This window comes from Acomys russatus, chromosome 28 (genome assembly GCF_903995435.1).
Source record: "Acomys russatus chromosome 28, mAcoRus1.1, whole genome shotgun sequence".
Classification (NCBI taxonomy): Eukaryota; Metazoa; Chordata; class Mammalia; order Rodentia; family Muridae; genus Acomys; species Acomys russatus.
In genome coordinates, this window is record NC_067164.1 from 43,125,694 (window position 1) to 43,141,431 (window position 15,738).

At 54.3% G+C, this 15,738-nt stretch overlaps 1 protein-coding gene across 2 annotated transcripts; it reads right to left on the minus strand.

Moving 5' to 3' along the window:
• Positions 1 to 174: 174 nt before the first annotated feature.
• On the minus strand, positions 175 to 13,042 carry Dgkq (diacylglycerol kinase theta). Of its 2 annotated transcripts, none has more exons than XM_051170181.1 (23): positions 12,652 to 13,042; positions 10,070 to 10,149; positions 8,402 to 8,501; positions 8,039 to 8,124; positions 7,826 to 7,951; positions 7,257 to 7,410; positions 7,105 to 7,179; positions 6,909 to 7,009; positions 6,494 to 6,723; positions 6,318 to 6,408; positions 6,147 to 6,201; positions 5,875 to 5,936; positions 5,440 to 5,590; positions 5,016 to 5,054; positions 4,229 to 4,344; positions 2,722 to 2,873; positions 2,365 to 2,513; positions 2,079 to 2,257; positions 1,700 to 1,800; positions 1,461 to 1,607; positions 1,252 to 1,363; positions 1,019 to 1,171; positions 175 to 668 (listed from the first exon to the last, which is right to left on the minus strand). In XM_051170181.1, exons 1-23 carry the CDS (start codon positions 12,902 to 12,904, stop codon positions 570 to 572), a joined length of 2,811 nt encoding a protein of 936 aa, XP_051026138.1. In that variant the 5' UTR covers positions 12,905 to 13,042; the 3' UTR covers positions 175 to 569. The 2 variants fall into 2 exon arrangements, with proteins under 2 accessions (XP_051026138.1, XP_051026139.1); XM_051170182.1 differs by lacking the exon at positions 12,652 to 13,042 and adding an exon at positions 10,765 to 10,840.
• Between the last annotated feature and the right edge of the window lie 2,696 nt (positions 13,043 to 15,738).

Below are 15,738 nucleotides of genomic sequence, written 5' to 3' on the forward strand. Positions count from 1 at the left end.
ATTGAGACCTTGCAACTGACATTTTCAGCCCAAATTGCTGTCTGGTGATGAGCCCAGGGGACTTGAGGGTGCCACATCTACCTAACCGGGGCAGGAGGAACAGGCAGCATTCTATATCTGCTAGGCCAGGGCCTAGAAGGGCTGCTTTGGGAAAAAAAAAAAAAAAAAAAAAACATAAAATGAGATCAAGGACCCACCTAGATGGCCTGCATCCAGAAATGTTGGGCCCAAGGAGTCTAAGAGAGGTTTCAAAGGAAAGGATGTGACTAACAGGATCAGCTCCACTTGTCCTGTAAGGATGAGTTTTGTGCAGAGGTCAGGCTAATCAGAGCCTCATGTCCATGTCATATAGACTGGTACTGTGGCTGAGTGAGCAAAGGCCATTACCTACCCACTCCTAAGTCTGTACATGACATTGGACAAGGATAAGGGATGGAAATATCCCAAGGCCCATGAAGACACTATGGTCAGTGTGACAGCTAAGTCCATCTGTTGGCCAGCCAAGGTGTGGGACTTGGAACAGACCAAAGAAAGGCTGGGTGGCTGAGACCCTTCATCCTGCTCCTCTGTTAAGGATTGCCCTCAGGAGCAGGCAAGGTGTCCACTCTGGTATCCCTGGTGGCACCAGCCTTCCTGGGCTTCTGCTTGGCCTTCCTCAGCATGTGAACCTGTTACAATGCAAGGATGGAGGGTCAGAGGGCCAGAGTGACACTCCAAGTGTAGCTCTGGGACTTCTGGGCCAGTGAATACTTCTTGGGTCTACTCCACAGAAGAGGAAGGACCTAGTAAAGCTGCCTCGCTGCTGCAGCCTGTAGCCCATGGAGCACTGTCTTCCATTCTTTCCTCTTTTCTGAGTTCTCACCATGGCCTCATGAAGGCCAGAAGGCCAAAGTGTAGAGCCACCTGGCCTTAGCTCTGCTTAGGTCTAATACTTAGTTCTGATGCTTTAGTACAGCATCAGCCTACCTGGCCCTGGCCCTGGCCCGTTTTACCTCTTCTCTCAGCCTTGCCAACATACCTTAGGGGCAGTAGCAGAGATGATCATGTGCCCTGGGGCCTGAACCCAGGGCTCACCATCCACCTGCACCGGAGTAGCCTTGAGGAGTGTGACACGGAAGTAGGAGCCCTGGGCAATTCGTATTCCAGAGCGCAGCCCACCTTGTACCTGGCCCTGGGTAAGAGAGAAGCAGAGCTGGCTAGTAGGGCCCAAGGGGCAGCACAGGACCTACCCACCAGCCTGCCAGTGCTCACCATGTGCACAACACCCGTCACACCCACCACCTCCAACAGCCCGTCGTCTATGCGTGGCTTCTCAAACCTTGAGTCGTTGTCAGAGCCCCACAGGTCAGCCCCTGAGCCCCAACTGCCCTCAAAAGATGAAAATACAAAGTTAGGTTCAGACCAGACACAGACCTAGCACCTGGCCCTAGCTGCAGAGTCTGAGAGCCCAGCCCCAGCACCTGGGGATGTTTATGAAGATGAGACCCTCAATGCTGGGTAGCTCCACCTCCTGCTGTTCCACCTGCAGCCGGATCTCCTTGTGTAGGCTTCTAGAGTGGCTGATCTTCTGCAGCCCGACCCGCACATACACGCCCTTGTTGTGGAACCTGCCACAGGGAGGTAGGCATCCCAGATCATCAGGTAAAAGCTGCTGGCTGCTACAAGTGACCTGGTCCCCAGCCTTGCCTTCCTGGTATACCTGCTTGTGAATTTGCCAGGCTCCTCTTCGCGTGCCTGGTGGAAGTCTAGGCTGAGCTCCGCATCGATACCAATGCCACAGTAGTTACTCATCTGAACAATCTGGAGACAGGGCGTAATCAGGGTGCTGGCCAGCCATTGAGTGTCCCAAATTGTGCCAGACATGTCTAACTCTTACCTGTTGTCACCAATGCCCTCTGCTAGGAACCTCTCTGCTTAAATGCCACAGCAATCCCCTGCCCCCAGAGAAAGCAGACCCCCCACAACCCCACAGAGTCAGCAAGCTCCTGCTCTGCCTCAGGGGAGACTGAGAAGATGCATATCAGGCAAGGGAGTGGGGGTTGTCAAATACAAGATCCTAGCAGGTGCTGCACTGGTACCTTGGGGGGCTCTGCATCTGCCACACTGTTCTCTGCATTATCAGTCTCATGAGCATCTAGCAGGATTGTCCAGCGATCCATGAGCACAGCATCAGCTTCATCCACAGACACCAGCACAGAAAATGGGTCCTCGCCACTATAGCCTGCCCCCCAGCGGAGGACCCGGCCAAGGTCATTCCCTGAGAAACAGTAACGAGCATAATCCACATACCATCATAAATCTCCCGCAAAGCTCAAAGTAGGGACAGCCCTGAGACCCATCCTTCAAGTTGATGGCTAAGCCCACCTGTACCCAGGGGCAGGATGGCCACAGATGGCTCTGGGCAGGCCAGATGGCGCCTTGTCTCCTCCAGGGCAGCAAGCACCCAGCCCACGGTGCCATCTCCGCCACACACCAGTACCCGAAAACAGGGCACCTGGGAGAAAAGGTGGAACCTGTGTGGGAGACAGTGTTCTGCCACTACCTCCTGGCTGCTCAGGGCAAGACCTGGCCACTCGTTCTTGCCCAGGGCAGCTCTTTTCAGATGTCCATCTATGGCCACATAGAAAACTTAATGATTCCAGCAGCCCCATTTGGAGTTCCTACTAGGTAGAGACAGGTGGGGGTTGCTATTTCCAAGTGCCAGGAAAACTCCAGACTCACCCAGGAAGAGGGCCCCCATTGGTCAGCTCAAAGACCTGGTGCGGATTTAGCAGCTTCCGGAAACTACAGACAAGTTCTCGCCCCTTGAGGCCCCCACTCTTGGGGTTCACGAACACGAGGAGAGGGCAGCAGTCAGGAGGCAGCTTCGTGTGCTGAGAAGTGGGGGACTGAATTACGTTGGGGTCAAAGTCCCACATTGGAACTGCTAGGCAATGTCCAGCCTCAGATTCCAAGCCTACTAAGCCATAGCCATGCCTTCCTGTAGCTAATCAGTGCACATAAGTATCTCCGCCTCATTACTGAACTCTCAGTAATCCTTTCTCACGAGAACACTACTGTGACTGCTTGGAGCTTGAAGCACAAACGCCAGGGACATCCATTGTGACATATGTCAAGGGACCATTCCTACCCTCTTAGTTATGAAGCCACAGTAGTCCATAGAGCCTAGGTGGTACTACCAGCCACCTGGCATGAGGCCTGGCTCTTGTGAAGCTATCAACACACCCTTTGGAAGTAAACAGCTTCCAGGTCCCACCTGCCACATGGCAGCCAGAGGGCTCGGTTTACAGGGGTAACCACACATCGCTGGTCATGGGAACAAAATAAGTATCCCTGTACATAATGCCAAGAGACGATCCCTAGAAGTCTAGACACAGTGGGCTGGTTTAAGTCATTATAATGGTGTTGAGTAACAGGGGACAGACACAGAGTGGACAGCAACATAGAGACTGTAGTATGGCTGGGGCAAGGACACATTTGTGAAGGGGTACCCACTGGATGGGAAAGCTGCCTGCTCTCAACACTCATTTGCCCCAGGGCAGGCAGCTGACAAGAAACAACGTGAATATGGCCTCATGCCTAACTCTGCAACAGAACTGGTGAGAACAATGCCTGGTTAAACACACAGGGAGCCCTGACCTATGTATGTCCTTAGGCATTGGGAACAGCTAGATTTGGGCCTGAAGTCAAGATCAAGGTTCAGGGTGCAGGCAGGCCCTGGCTATCTGCAGGGGCTCTGCAGAGCCTAGGCACTCCTCATGAAGTTGCTCTGCCCTTTGCTGCCCTCTGCGTATACCTCATTGCCAGGTCGTAAGAGTGGTATCTGAAGTCAGGGAACTCCACCTACTGGCCAGAGAAAACCCTAGGCACAGGGCTACCTGGGTAAATGTTGAGGGCAGCATCATACTCAAGAGGACAGGGCCTGGCAGGATGTTGGCACATGGTCACAATACACTCTGGCCTTAAGTGGAGGTGGAGCTGTGTCCTGTGGTGACCCCAATAGGTCAAAAGTTTACGGTTCATAATGTGAAAACAGGCTTGGTCCCAAGCATCGTGTCTTACTGGTTCAGACCACCACGGACAAGCCCTGACTCCCTGACTCTCTGACTCTCTGATATAAATTGGCCTTATCCTTTCTGGGCTGTTGTAAGGTAGACCAAGGTGGCATGTACCAGCCATCTAGCAATGAGGACATGATCCTGGGGCATTAAGAGACCCAACCACTCACCAGCACATCCGGAAGCACTAGTGCAGTCAGTGGCCGGCCATGCACTACTGTGTCCCTGGCCAGCATGTATAGCCGCTCAGCCTCCGAGAAGCAGGTGACATCCAGAATTACTGCGCCTGCCATAGGTAGGCCAAAGCTCAAGGTGGGTGTCCTATGTACCCCACCCACAAGGTACCCAGTTAGGCATCCTGTGTATTCTGCCCCCAGATACCCAGGGAAGGGTGAATCTTGTGTACCCCCACCCAAAAAGTATTTAGGGTCTGTCCTATGAAATCCACCCCTAAGATGTCACACCCACAAAGCCTCTCCCGTGTGCCTTGCCAACCAGGCACCTAGGCAGAGCCTCAGCTACCAGTCCCAGCCCTAGCTTTGGTCCCAGCCAGCTCATGTCAGCTGACTACAGCTGGCATCCACAGTAAGGGGCCACCCTTCCAGCAGAGAACTCCCACAGAAAGTAGGCTGAATGCAGGATCCATCAGTTTGTCTCCCTGACCAACCACACTCACACCCAAGTCCAGCACCATGAGCATTGCATGACCTCTGAGTCTCCTGGGTTCACATGCCAAGAAGGATGGAAGAAAATCCTTCCACATTAAAAGATGCAGGCCCAGAGAAAGAACAAAGATTGGGGGGAAATAGCTAATCTTGGCAACACTGTAACAAAGGCAAGGGCTGTGAACCAATAAACAAAACCAGGGGATGAGTCCAGGCATGTGGATGTAGAGCAGAAGGTAAAGGGTAGACCCTTCTACCCGACTCCAGGAACATCCACCAGATACCAGCTTACCTTGTAAGGAGTAGACGTGACTCACAGACACCACAGCAGCTGCACAGACAGGTTGCAGTCAGAGTGGCATTCAGAGGGGACGGACCTGACCTCCCAGTTTGGGGCCAGCCTCCCTCCTAAGGGCACCCACATCCAGAGCACAACCCACCCAAGCAGCCCTGGTCCATCCTTTGGGGTCAGCTCCCCTGGGAATTGCCTATGCCCCATTCCCAAGCAAGGTCCCTGACTCCTGAATGTACAGGGTGAATGCACAGGGATGTACAGGCCCCACAACGAAGGCCATGTTGGCTGGCCTTGGGTGGAGGCTGAGCTTGGGCTCCAGGTGGTGCATGAGGAGGCAAGAGGACTTAGGCTTGCCACCACAGTCCCACTGCCCACTCAGGACCCTCTCCCAGCCAAAGCCCTGGGTAGCCCAAGGTCACACCTTTGGTGGCCATGGTCTCGTGCAGCAGGTTGTTGTAATCCTGGGGGGACAAGCCAGGTGGCAGGCCACCCACAAACAGGGAGACGCGGGGGGCCATGGCCCTTCTCTCAGCCACGTAGAAGCGCGTCTGGCTCACCTGGCGCACAGATGTCTGCAGGGAAAGCGGGAATGGGGAATGCTGGGCCGCAGCGCCAGCAATGCTCCTCCAACTACCCACTTAGCTCTTGAGATTCAAGGCCTCCCAACTAGAAGCAGGTGACGCGTTAGAGAGGGTACTACCAGCCAGGGCCATCAGCCGCTGGTTGGGAGGATACAGTGTCTGAGAAGAGGTGTCCCTCTGGAGGTGGCAGTGAGTGGATAGCCTTGGTGGCATCCTTCTACAGGCGATGGCCAATGGCCGGCAGTCCCCTGGGAGTGTTGTCCACACCCACTGACCTGTCGGATGTCCCAAAGTCGGTCTAATAGAGGTTCCTCATCCGCCAGCACTGTCCGTTGAACTGTGGGATTGAGGGACACAGGGTGTCAGCACAGGGCTCCTCCCTTCCACAAACAGCTGCTCTGAGTCTCTGGGGCATGTGGGGATGCAGGTGCATCTAGGTGGGACCGATCAGAAGGGCAGTGGTCTAGCCCCAGTGTCCTGGTAGGCCTCCCAGAGCGGCAGGCCCAAGCCTACTACACAAAAGGTCCGAGAAACGCAGTTCACTTACCCTGTCTGCTGCTCATGAGCACCTCAGTCAGCTGGAATCGCTCCTGATCCTCAACCTACACAGCATGGGTAAAACATCAGGCCTAGGATCGAATCCCCATACCCACAGGACATTCAGAGGGATGGTAGCCTGACGCACTGTGCGTTGGGTGAGAATGGGCAGTGTGCATACCTGCCGTCCAAACAGTGGAAGAACCTCTTGAACCACAGACCGTGCTGTACTCTGGGAGTTCACACGGATGGACACGTAGGCCACACCCACCCTGTGGGGGGGGTACAGACTCAGAGTTTGGACTTCGGATGCTCACCGTACCCCTCCCTCAATAGATCCTGTGCTTTCAGCCTTACTTGAGCCAGCCAGGGTAGATCTTCAGGGTCTCCTGGGCACGAGGCACAGACCTGATGACCCAGGCCTCAGACACGGCATCCCGGGGCCCAGAGCCTTTGCCAGCCTCTTCCTCAGTGGTCCCAGGCTTCCCCAGGGTCTGGGAGTTATCAGACAGCAAGGCTAGGGGCAGTGCCTGCAGCTGGAAGTCCCTAGGGTCCTCATTGATGTAGTAGGCCCGAAGTGCTGCCTCCTGTAGAGGGGAGAGCCAAGTAGCGAGGGCCAGGTGAAGAGGGGACCTTGTATGGAGAGCTGGGTTAAGGGAACAGGTGAGGGAGGCAGGCACGGGGAAGCCAGCTGAGAAGGGAGGGCAAGCAGAGGGCTCCAGGCACGGTGATGTGTACCGTACCATACCTCCATGCATAGGTTTACTCTTACCATCACCTCCTCATTCCGAGCCAGGCGGGAGACTGTGACCAGACGAAACTGATTTTTCCTCATGGAGTCGTTGCCATCAAAGATCTTCAGCATCTGTTTGGCTAGGCCAGAGGGGAGCAGTTGAGAATCTTGGGGGGGGGCAGCGTCTGGGGCTGGGACTAGGGGGCACAGAGTAGCAGCTAAGTGGGGTACTTACTGGATTCTGTAGCTGCCAGCACCTCTCTGCTTGCACCTGTGGCAGCACTTCCATCTAGGCCGTCATCCCCATCACCTTCAGGGTAGACAAAGCCCCCATACTCAGTGCCTGGCTCAGCCAGGACACACCCTAGTCCCACCTCTCTGCCTCACCAAGCTCCAGGGCCATGGTCTCGGGGATACGGAAGCAGTGCATCTTGCTGAAGTTTCGGGACAGCAGGCGCACGCACGAAGGAGGTAGTACCATGGAGCGTAGACGCCCAAATGTACACTCAGGTGTGAGTGCTGTGGAGCACACTGAGTGGGCCTGGAAGGACAAAGGTACAAGTCTGGACCCTGGGCAGAAAGCTGGCCAATTTTTATTTTTTGGTTTTTTGGTTTTTCGAGTCAGGGTTTCTCTGTGTAGCCTTGACTGTCCTGGACTCACTTTGTAGACCAGGCTGGCCTTGAACTCACAGCAATCCACCTGCCTCTGCCTCCCAAGTGCTGGGATTAAAGGCGTGCGCCACTACCACCCAATAAGCTGGCCAATTCTATATCCACCAGCCTAAGTGCCCACCTAGATGGTGCACAAGGCCAGAAGTGCTACTCCATAACCCAGAAAACAGTAGACAGCTTGAAAGAAAGGAACCTTCCCTCCCCCACCCCTGCTACTACCCTGATACAGACGCCACCTTTTTGTCCCATACCCTGGGCCCCATTCACCCGATCCCCGTGCTCACCTGTGCACCACACCATTCGCAGCGAACACCAGCCAGCACATCAGAGGAACCACAAGTCTTCCTACAGACCTCACACCGTGCACCGGAAGGCAGGTTCCCCTCCCGCCAGTGGTGGTGGTACGTGTCCTGGAGATGGGGGTGGGGGTGGCAGGGCAGTCAGAAGCTCAGCCAGCCTAACCCCTACCAAACCTACCCCAGCACTAGTACACTCACATAATCCTGCTGTCCATCCTGGTGGCACTGACGACAGTCGCTGCAGGCGAAGGGCACACAGTCGGCGTGAACGTGCAGCTCACACACTGGGGGGCGGGCAAGGTTAGGGGCCTCTTGCCACACCCCTGCCCTCCTCACTCACCTCTTAGCTTGGCCTGGCTCCAACCTCAACCCCTGCCATCCCGAACCAGCTTTCTGCCTGGCAGGCTCTTACTGTTGGAGCCCCCATAGTTAGCCTGAGCCTACCACCCATGCCCTCGACAAACCACAGGGAGAGGAGGGCTGGGCTACCTTGGGGCAGCATAGACCAGGCCCTTTGAGTAAGGAGCTCAATTTCCAAGGGGGCCAAGGGCCCAATGATACCTTCACACCGGAGCGCCGGTACCTCCAGGCTCTTGCGGCAGACCACACAGAACTTGCGCTTGTAGAGCCCAAGGGAGCCAAAACAGTGGGCTACAGGGACCTATAAGGGCAAAGCAATCCTCAGATTAGGGCCTGCCTGGTCCTGCACCCTTATCCCTGGTAGCCCTGCATCACCTTCAGGTAACTGGACAGAGGGGATCACCCCTCCTCCATCTCCACAAATCTGCAGCTCAGGTCCTGCTTGGGAGTGAATACTACCATGCGACCTGGACTGGGGCTAGGCTGGCTGACTATGGGGACTGGTGAACAGAGAACCGGCTCTGCAACTTCACATCTGCAGTATTGTAAGCACGGGTAAAAGAAGCCCACCTGACACCCACTCCTCACTCCTCAGGCCAGCAAGGCTACCAGGTGCCTGCCTGGTTAGATTCAGAGGCTTCCAGCACCCCCAGATTTGCCCTCTTGGAGGCAATCACAGTGACTGTGAACATGTGATGGTAAACTGCCTCCCCCATGAAAGCAGATTGGAAGGATTGGGTCTTGACTTGACTGGTCCTCAGCCCAAGACTTAAAGCACACTCAATAAGCAGAAGAACAGAAAAACTACACATTAGAAGGGTACTACATAGGCAAGGATGGAATGTGATTTTTAATTTCTTTTAAAATATCTACATCCTCTGAGCATATCTGAAATCAAATTAAGTATTTCGTTTAATCACAAGTATAAATAAGGAATCATGGAGATCATTTAAGCGAGCTACAGCCTTAACATGCTCACAAGGGCATCACTCTGGCGAGCACAGCACCCTGATACGACAGCAGCCAGCATCCTTGGATGCCTTTGTACTCACACTTAGTAATCAAGTACCCACCAAGCATCGATGTTAAGGGAAAGCTGAAGTTGTCAGCTTCATCTGCCGCTTACTGCAGCACCCCATCACACCCCCTCTTTATTTGTCTCCTCTTCCTCATGGCTAGGAGGTAGGACCCGTCTGCTAGGGCAGGCAAGTACAAGCTCAGGGCAGCAGAGCTGCCAGTATCCTGGCCTTGTGAATGCAGATGGCGGGCAGTGAGGCCATTGTGTCACCTGTTTTGAACATGGCTAGCTATGCTGCTCTCAGCACTACCATTCTCCCTTAGAAAGGAAGTCTCTATACCCTGCTAGGAGCCTCAAGACCCTTTCCAGAGCCCTGTGGCCAAATCCTAGGCTCTGAGGCTTTTTACAAAAGCCTGTTGTGTCACAACCTCTAAAGATTTGTGTGCATTTGTGAGAAACAACCCAGAAATCCCTGTGCTCTTTACCCAATGTTAATAACTTACAAAACTAGTCAGTGTCATAGCTAGAGCACAGAAAGTACAAAGGAGCCAGCCTCCAGAACTCATTTGGCCCTTCTGCGGCCACATCTACTTTCTTACCTTGAACCTCTGATCTGTGCTCCTCTGGCTCCCTAATTTCAGAGTGTCCCATAGGCAGGTATTGCCCTTTGACCCTGGCTTTTCTCAGCATAGTTCCCTAGAGATCCACTCAGGGTGCTCAGCTCATCAACGGTGCCTTCCTTTTCATTGCGAGAACGCTGCCCTAATGACGTGGCTAACTGACAATGCAAAGAGGCAGCTGAGGTCAGCCCCCAGCCCATGAGAGCCATGCGCACCTGCCCCCACACTCACCCGTACTAGGCCTGGCGCAATGCTCGTGCACGGGGTCTTCACCTGCTTCAGGCACTTCTCATGGGACATGAAGTTGCAGACTGCAGGGAGGAGAGCTGTGTGAGCCACCCCGCCTTGCTAAGAAGCCCCATATGCCCCAGGAGGTGAGAGGGGTCCTAACATTCAGCCTTTGCCAGCATACCACAGGGCATCAGCAGTTTACAATAGGGCTAAGAGCCCACAGGAAACACTCAGCCAGAGCCACTCAGCATGGCACCCTAGCCCTGTGCCCCGTAGTGGCAGGGCGTCACTTCTGTGACCTCTGTCATGAAGAAGACAGGCAGTTACATCATCCTCAAGAGCCCAAGGTCCAGATGCCCACAGGGGGACCATGGTGGGGGATGAGTGTGCCCTTCTGTCTTGGGAGTGGCCTATGCCCCTCACATTGGCTCAGCACTCCCTTGTCTCTGAGGCCAATAGAGGAGAAGAGTGCACATAAACAGCATACAAAACCTAGGTGAGGCCGGGCAGTGGTGGCGCACGCCTTTAATCCCAGCACTCGGGATCGCTGTGAGTTCAAGGCTAGCCTGGTCTACAAAGCGAGTCCAGTACAGCCAAGGTTACACAGAGAAACCCTGCCTCGAAAAAAACCAACCAACCAACCAAACAAACAAACAAACAAAAAAAACCTTAGGTGATTGGGGAAGGCGGCTTACTTCCAGGCCTCAGCACAAGCAGAGCTTCAGCAGAGAAACAAACTTGGAGATCCAAGAGGGGAGAGAAGCCTGCACAACATGTCAGGCCAGAGCAGGACAAGGGAGTGAGGGGCCTGGCTGGGCTCCACAGGTGGGCCACTATGCATGCGGCTGTAGGAACAAAGGAACATGACCACTACGATAGCCTGAGGAGCCAGACCTATGTAGAGGACCCTAGCTGCTGCTTCCCTCCTGCTGAGACCCCGTTCCCTACTCCTTAGTCCTAGAAGGGGACAGATAAAAGTTTTTCCATGGGACGCTCCAGAAAAAAAACTATTGTGAGGAGGCTAGAGCTGGTGAGAAAAGCAGATGAGGAAGCAATGACCTAACAGGAATCCCCCAGGCACTCGATCCGCACCACCTTGGAAGATCTTGCCAGCTGCTTCCTCTGTAGGCCAGAGCAGTGGCTGTTGTGTGCAAACTGCTCTGTGTGCTCCTGCAGGTGGAAGGCCTCTGCCCACACCCTCTCGAGGCCATGTGCTGAGATCCCAGCGCCTTCCTGACAATGCTGCCTGGAAGGGGCTCTGCACACTCTTCTTAGGAACGGGATTTTGCTGGCTCCACAGACCTAGGCACAGGCCCCTATCTGTGAGTGGCACCTAGAGTCTATCCTTAGACTTCAAGTCCTACTTTCATTGCCTCTGAGTTCTAGCCTCTGACCTGTAGGTCTGCCTCCACAACTTTTGCTCCCCACAGAGATTAGACTTAAGACTGGAAACTCTGCTTTCTGTGGCTTTCACCCGTTAAATGAGTCAGAGAGCCACTCTTTCACCTGAAGCCTAGCCTATGCCTCCTCTGTAGGTCCTGGGCTATAACTTCAGACCTGCAGATCTGTCAGTGTACACATCACAGCCTCCATCCCAGTGGTATTCGAGTGGTGTACAGGACAGGTAGGGCAGTGTAGTAGTCCTGAGCTGACAGAGAAAACCAGGCGACCGCCCCTGAGGTGCCATGACAACCTTCATTCCCCACCAGCAGAAGACACACCTGCGTGAGGAGCTGTGGCCTCAGTGATCTTGCCCAGAGCACAAGCGTGTCTCCTTGAACAGAACAGCCGTTGCTCTACTGGCCCCACTTTGAGTCCCTGATCAGGACACATCGTCAGAGGCCCAAATGCCCCTCACAGATTTAGGCTTTGGGTCTCGGGGCCTGTCTCCTCGTAGGAGTAAGAATACAATTTTGGGCCAGCCATAGAATTACCTGGGGAATTAATTCTATGAGGAAGAGGTGCTATTCTCTGCCCTGCCCGGCCGGCTTAGCAGCTGGGTGAGGGCTGTGTTGGGACATGCCACATCTGTAAAGAAGGCTGGACCTGGCTCTCCAAGCAGCTGAGCCTTGAGCAGAGCAGTATTCAGTCCCTCTGTGCATAAGCATGCACTCAGGACAAGAATGACCAGGACCAATGGTACAGGCCATCTCTGCTTGCCCACTCCTGCTGTCCCAGTCGCTTAGGAAGAAGCCACACACCCGAACACCAGAGGGAGCCCCATGGCCTCAGGTCTAGGTCCGACCTTCACATCTCCATGCCAAGGCCCAAAAACTGCCTCAACACACATCTTGACTCTCGCAGCCCCGTTTGATTCCAACCACCGCATTGCACTATGGTGACTCTCCACCTCCCACTAGGAAATCCTAAGATCCCAGGCCAAGAGGGGCCAGACCTGAGGCACCCCTCTTTCCCGCCCCTTAATGCAGGCGTCTCCTCCACAGAAAGGCCCTACTCAAACGAGAGACTGTCTCTGAGCCTACTACTGCCAAGAGGGACAGGGCTCAAAGGTCAGGGCAATGTCCCGGGGAGGAGGGCACCGGCTCATGGGAGCGGCCTCGGGACGCGGGGTGGACTCTCACCATCGCACAGGAAGCCGGCCAGCCCCCAGATGAAGTCTGAGCATAGATGGCAGAAGGTTGGCTTGGTGAGTGTCACCTTGCGAAAGCTGTGGCCAGGTGCTGCCGGGCCAATAGCTCTGCCGGTCCGCTCCGGCCCTGACCCCGGGCGTGAGCGGCCTGAGATGCCCAGTACAGGGCTGCCGGCCGGGCTGCCGAGACGTGGGGAACCACTGACCGGCCAGGTTCGGGCCCCGGGCTCGGCTGCCGCCGCCATCCACAACCTGAGCGCCCCAGGTCCAGCTGCGCGCTAAAGCCAGGTCCGCGGTGAAGAAGTGGGCCCTGGGCAGTCCCTGCTCCTGGCTTCCGACTGCGCTTCCTAACGCGCAGGCTCGCGTGGGCGGGGCGCGACTGGAGAGACTGGGGAGGGGCGGTGCCATCCAGCTGAAGGCGGTGCCTCTCTGCACCAGACTTGGGGCGCAGTGGCCCGACCGGATTCAATCTGACCCTCCAGCGCCCGATGAGCAAAAGGAGAAATGGACTAGATTTCCTACACAGGGTCTCAGGATACTAGATGTGAGGCCGGGAGAGAATCTATACGGGAACGTTCATAGCTAGCTAAGAACTTCAGAAGCCTCCCACAAGCTCCCTTACACCATGGCAAGGACCACCCCACCCCCGCCCCAGTGTGTTCCCAGGTTTTTGAGGACCTGCGTTCAATGGAAGGACATGCACAGTAACCATGGCTTTGTGTTGTCCAGATAATGCCTGTGACTTTGGACCATGACTCACTCTGCCTCTATTGTCCGCCGCCCTAAAGGGCCCTACTTCTGTAGGCTTACCCTAATTTGGAGTTGGGGGAGACACTGCTGGCATGGTAATCCAAGGAACTCCTGGTCTCTAGCTTGATTCACAGTGGCCACACAGTGGGGACCTGTAGGGTCAGTGCATCAGGAAAAGGGAAGCCTGCCTGCCTTTGAAAGGTTTTGCGTACTCAGGAGCGAAAAGGACCCAAATGGCCAAATGGCAGAGGAAAGACCCCTGGGAGGCTGGAAGAGCCTTGATCTTCCATGTTTTAGGACTCTCCCTATGGGGGAAGGCCCAAGGCACTGGGGCAGGACGGGGAACAGGGCGGGGGGGGGGGGGGGGATGAGGGGTGGGGGCGGGTGGTGGTGATGGTGGTGGTGGAATGCAGCATGTTCTTCTGATGTTGTGTCTGAGGCTGACGGAGCCTTCATTCGCTTCTTAGTGATACCATTGTGTACCTGTGGTTTTTCTAGGGGGTCCTCTGTGCCTCTTCGCTAGTCTTTTTACATACTCTGTCTAGGATGGTGCATGCCCTCACTAGCTGAGGGTGCTAAGAAACTAGCCTTCTCCCAGAGGCTGAGGCATGTGACCCTTTTGGCCTTCCCAGCTTCTGGCCATCGGCACAAGCATCCACTTTTACATCCAGGCAGGTTCTAGTCAGGTGACGTGCAGCCATGCGGACTACTGTCTGAGAAGGACACACAACCTATACTTTCCTTAGGGAAGAGGCCTGATGTGCCAAGCAGGCTCTGGCGACCCCAGAAACAGGGGTGTGTGGCTTAAGCCTTTACTGGCATTTCCAAGGAACAAACAGGCAGGGCAAAGACTGTAGAATTGATGGCTTGCACCACCCACTGGGGTTCTGTGGCAGGCTCTGCTGCCCACCTTCTTGGGCTTCTAGAACAAGTACGCTCACTTGGTGTGAGTTTGGGCTATGAAGTGGTTGGTCTTCATTTGCTGCCTGGGATTAGCCAATCTGGAGCGTGACAGAGGTGTATCTAGGATCAAAGGCCCAAATGTCATATCTAGAACACAGAAAGTAAGAAAATACAGATAATATAAACAAGACACACAAAAGTGGAGGTTATACATCTAACGGTATAAGCTTTTGGGGCAGGGGGAACGAGCAGGGAAGGTGATGCTATAGGCGGAGCCCACTGGAAGAGACCAGCAAGGTAGGCAGGCTCCCTATGTCCCCTTACTCTGCTCAGTAAGCTAGAGGCAAGACTAAAACCCCCATCTTGGGGTGACAAAAAAAGTGGGGTGATGGTGCACGCCTTTAATCCCAGCACTTGGGAGGCAGAGGCTGGTGGATCGCTGTAAGTTCAAGGCCAGCCTGGTCTACAAAGTGACTCCAGGACAGCCAAGGCTACACAGAGAAACTCTGTCTCAAACAACAACAACAACAAATCTTCTGAGGCCACTATAGCCTACTCTTCTGTGTCACATCTTCTGCTGCTTGTCTTCGTAAGTACACTGTTGCATCTGAGACCCACTGGATAATCTAGGATAATCTCCCATATCAAGATCCTAATGCAATTATACCTGCAAATACCCTTCACCGCATTCAATAAAGATGGCTAGTTCTGCAACTATGACCGTGCAGTTAACCCTGCTACCCACACACCGTTAGTGCCTGCATGGCTATTAACATGCAGTGTAACTCTCTAGACACATCGTCTCTATGCCGCCCAGACACTGCCACTGTCATGGCTCTCTGCATTCACGATGTTAGAACCCAAGAAGCAGCCAAAAGGAAACGACCTATTGTCTTCAAAGAGCCAAACAATAAAATAAGCACTGACTTTTCAACAGAAGTACTGGATCTGAAGACTGGAAACAAATCTTCTAAGTTCCTGAAAATAAGCATCTTTGTTTGCTTTCTTTTGCTGTGATAAAAACTTGCTGAACAGCCGGGCCCGGTGGCACACACCTTTAGTCCCAGCACTCGGGAGGCAGAAGCAGGCGGCTCGATGTTACTTCGAGGCCCAACCTCTGGTACTACAAAGGGAGTACCAGACAGCCAAGGCTACACAGAGAGAGCTGTCTCAAAAACCCAAAAACAAACAAACAAAACAAAACAAAAAACCCAAAACAACAACAACAAACTTGTTGAGCAAAAGCAACGTGGAGGAAAGGGTTTATTTGACTTACAATTCCCAGTCATAGTCCATCACAGAAGGAGTCCAGACTGCAACTCAAGGCAGGAACCTGGACGCAGGAACTAAAGCAGAGGCTATGGTAAAAAGACGCTTACTGAGCCAGGCGTGGTGGCGCACGCCGTTAGTCCCAGCACTCGGGAGG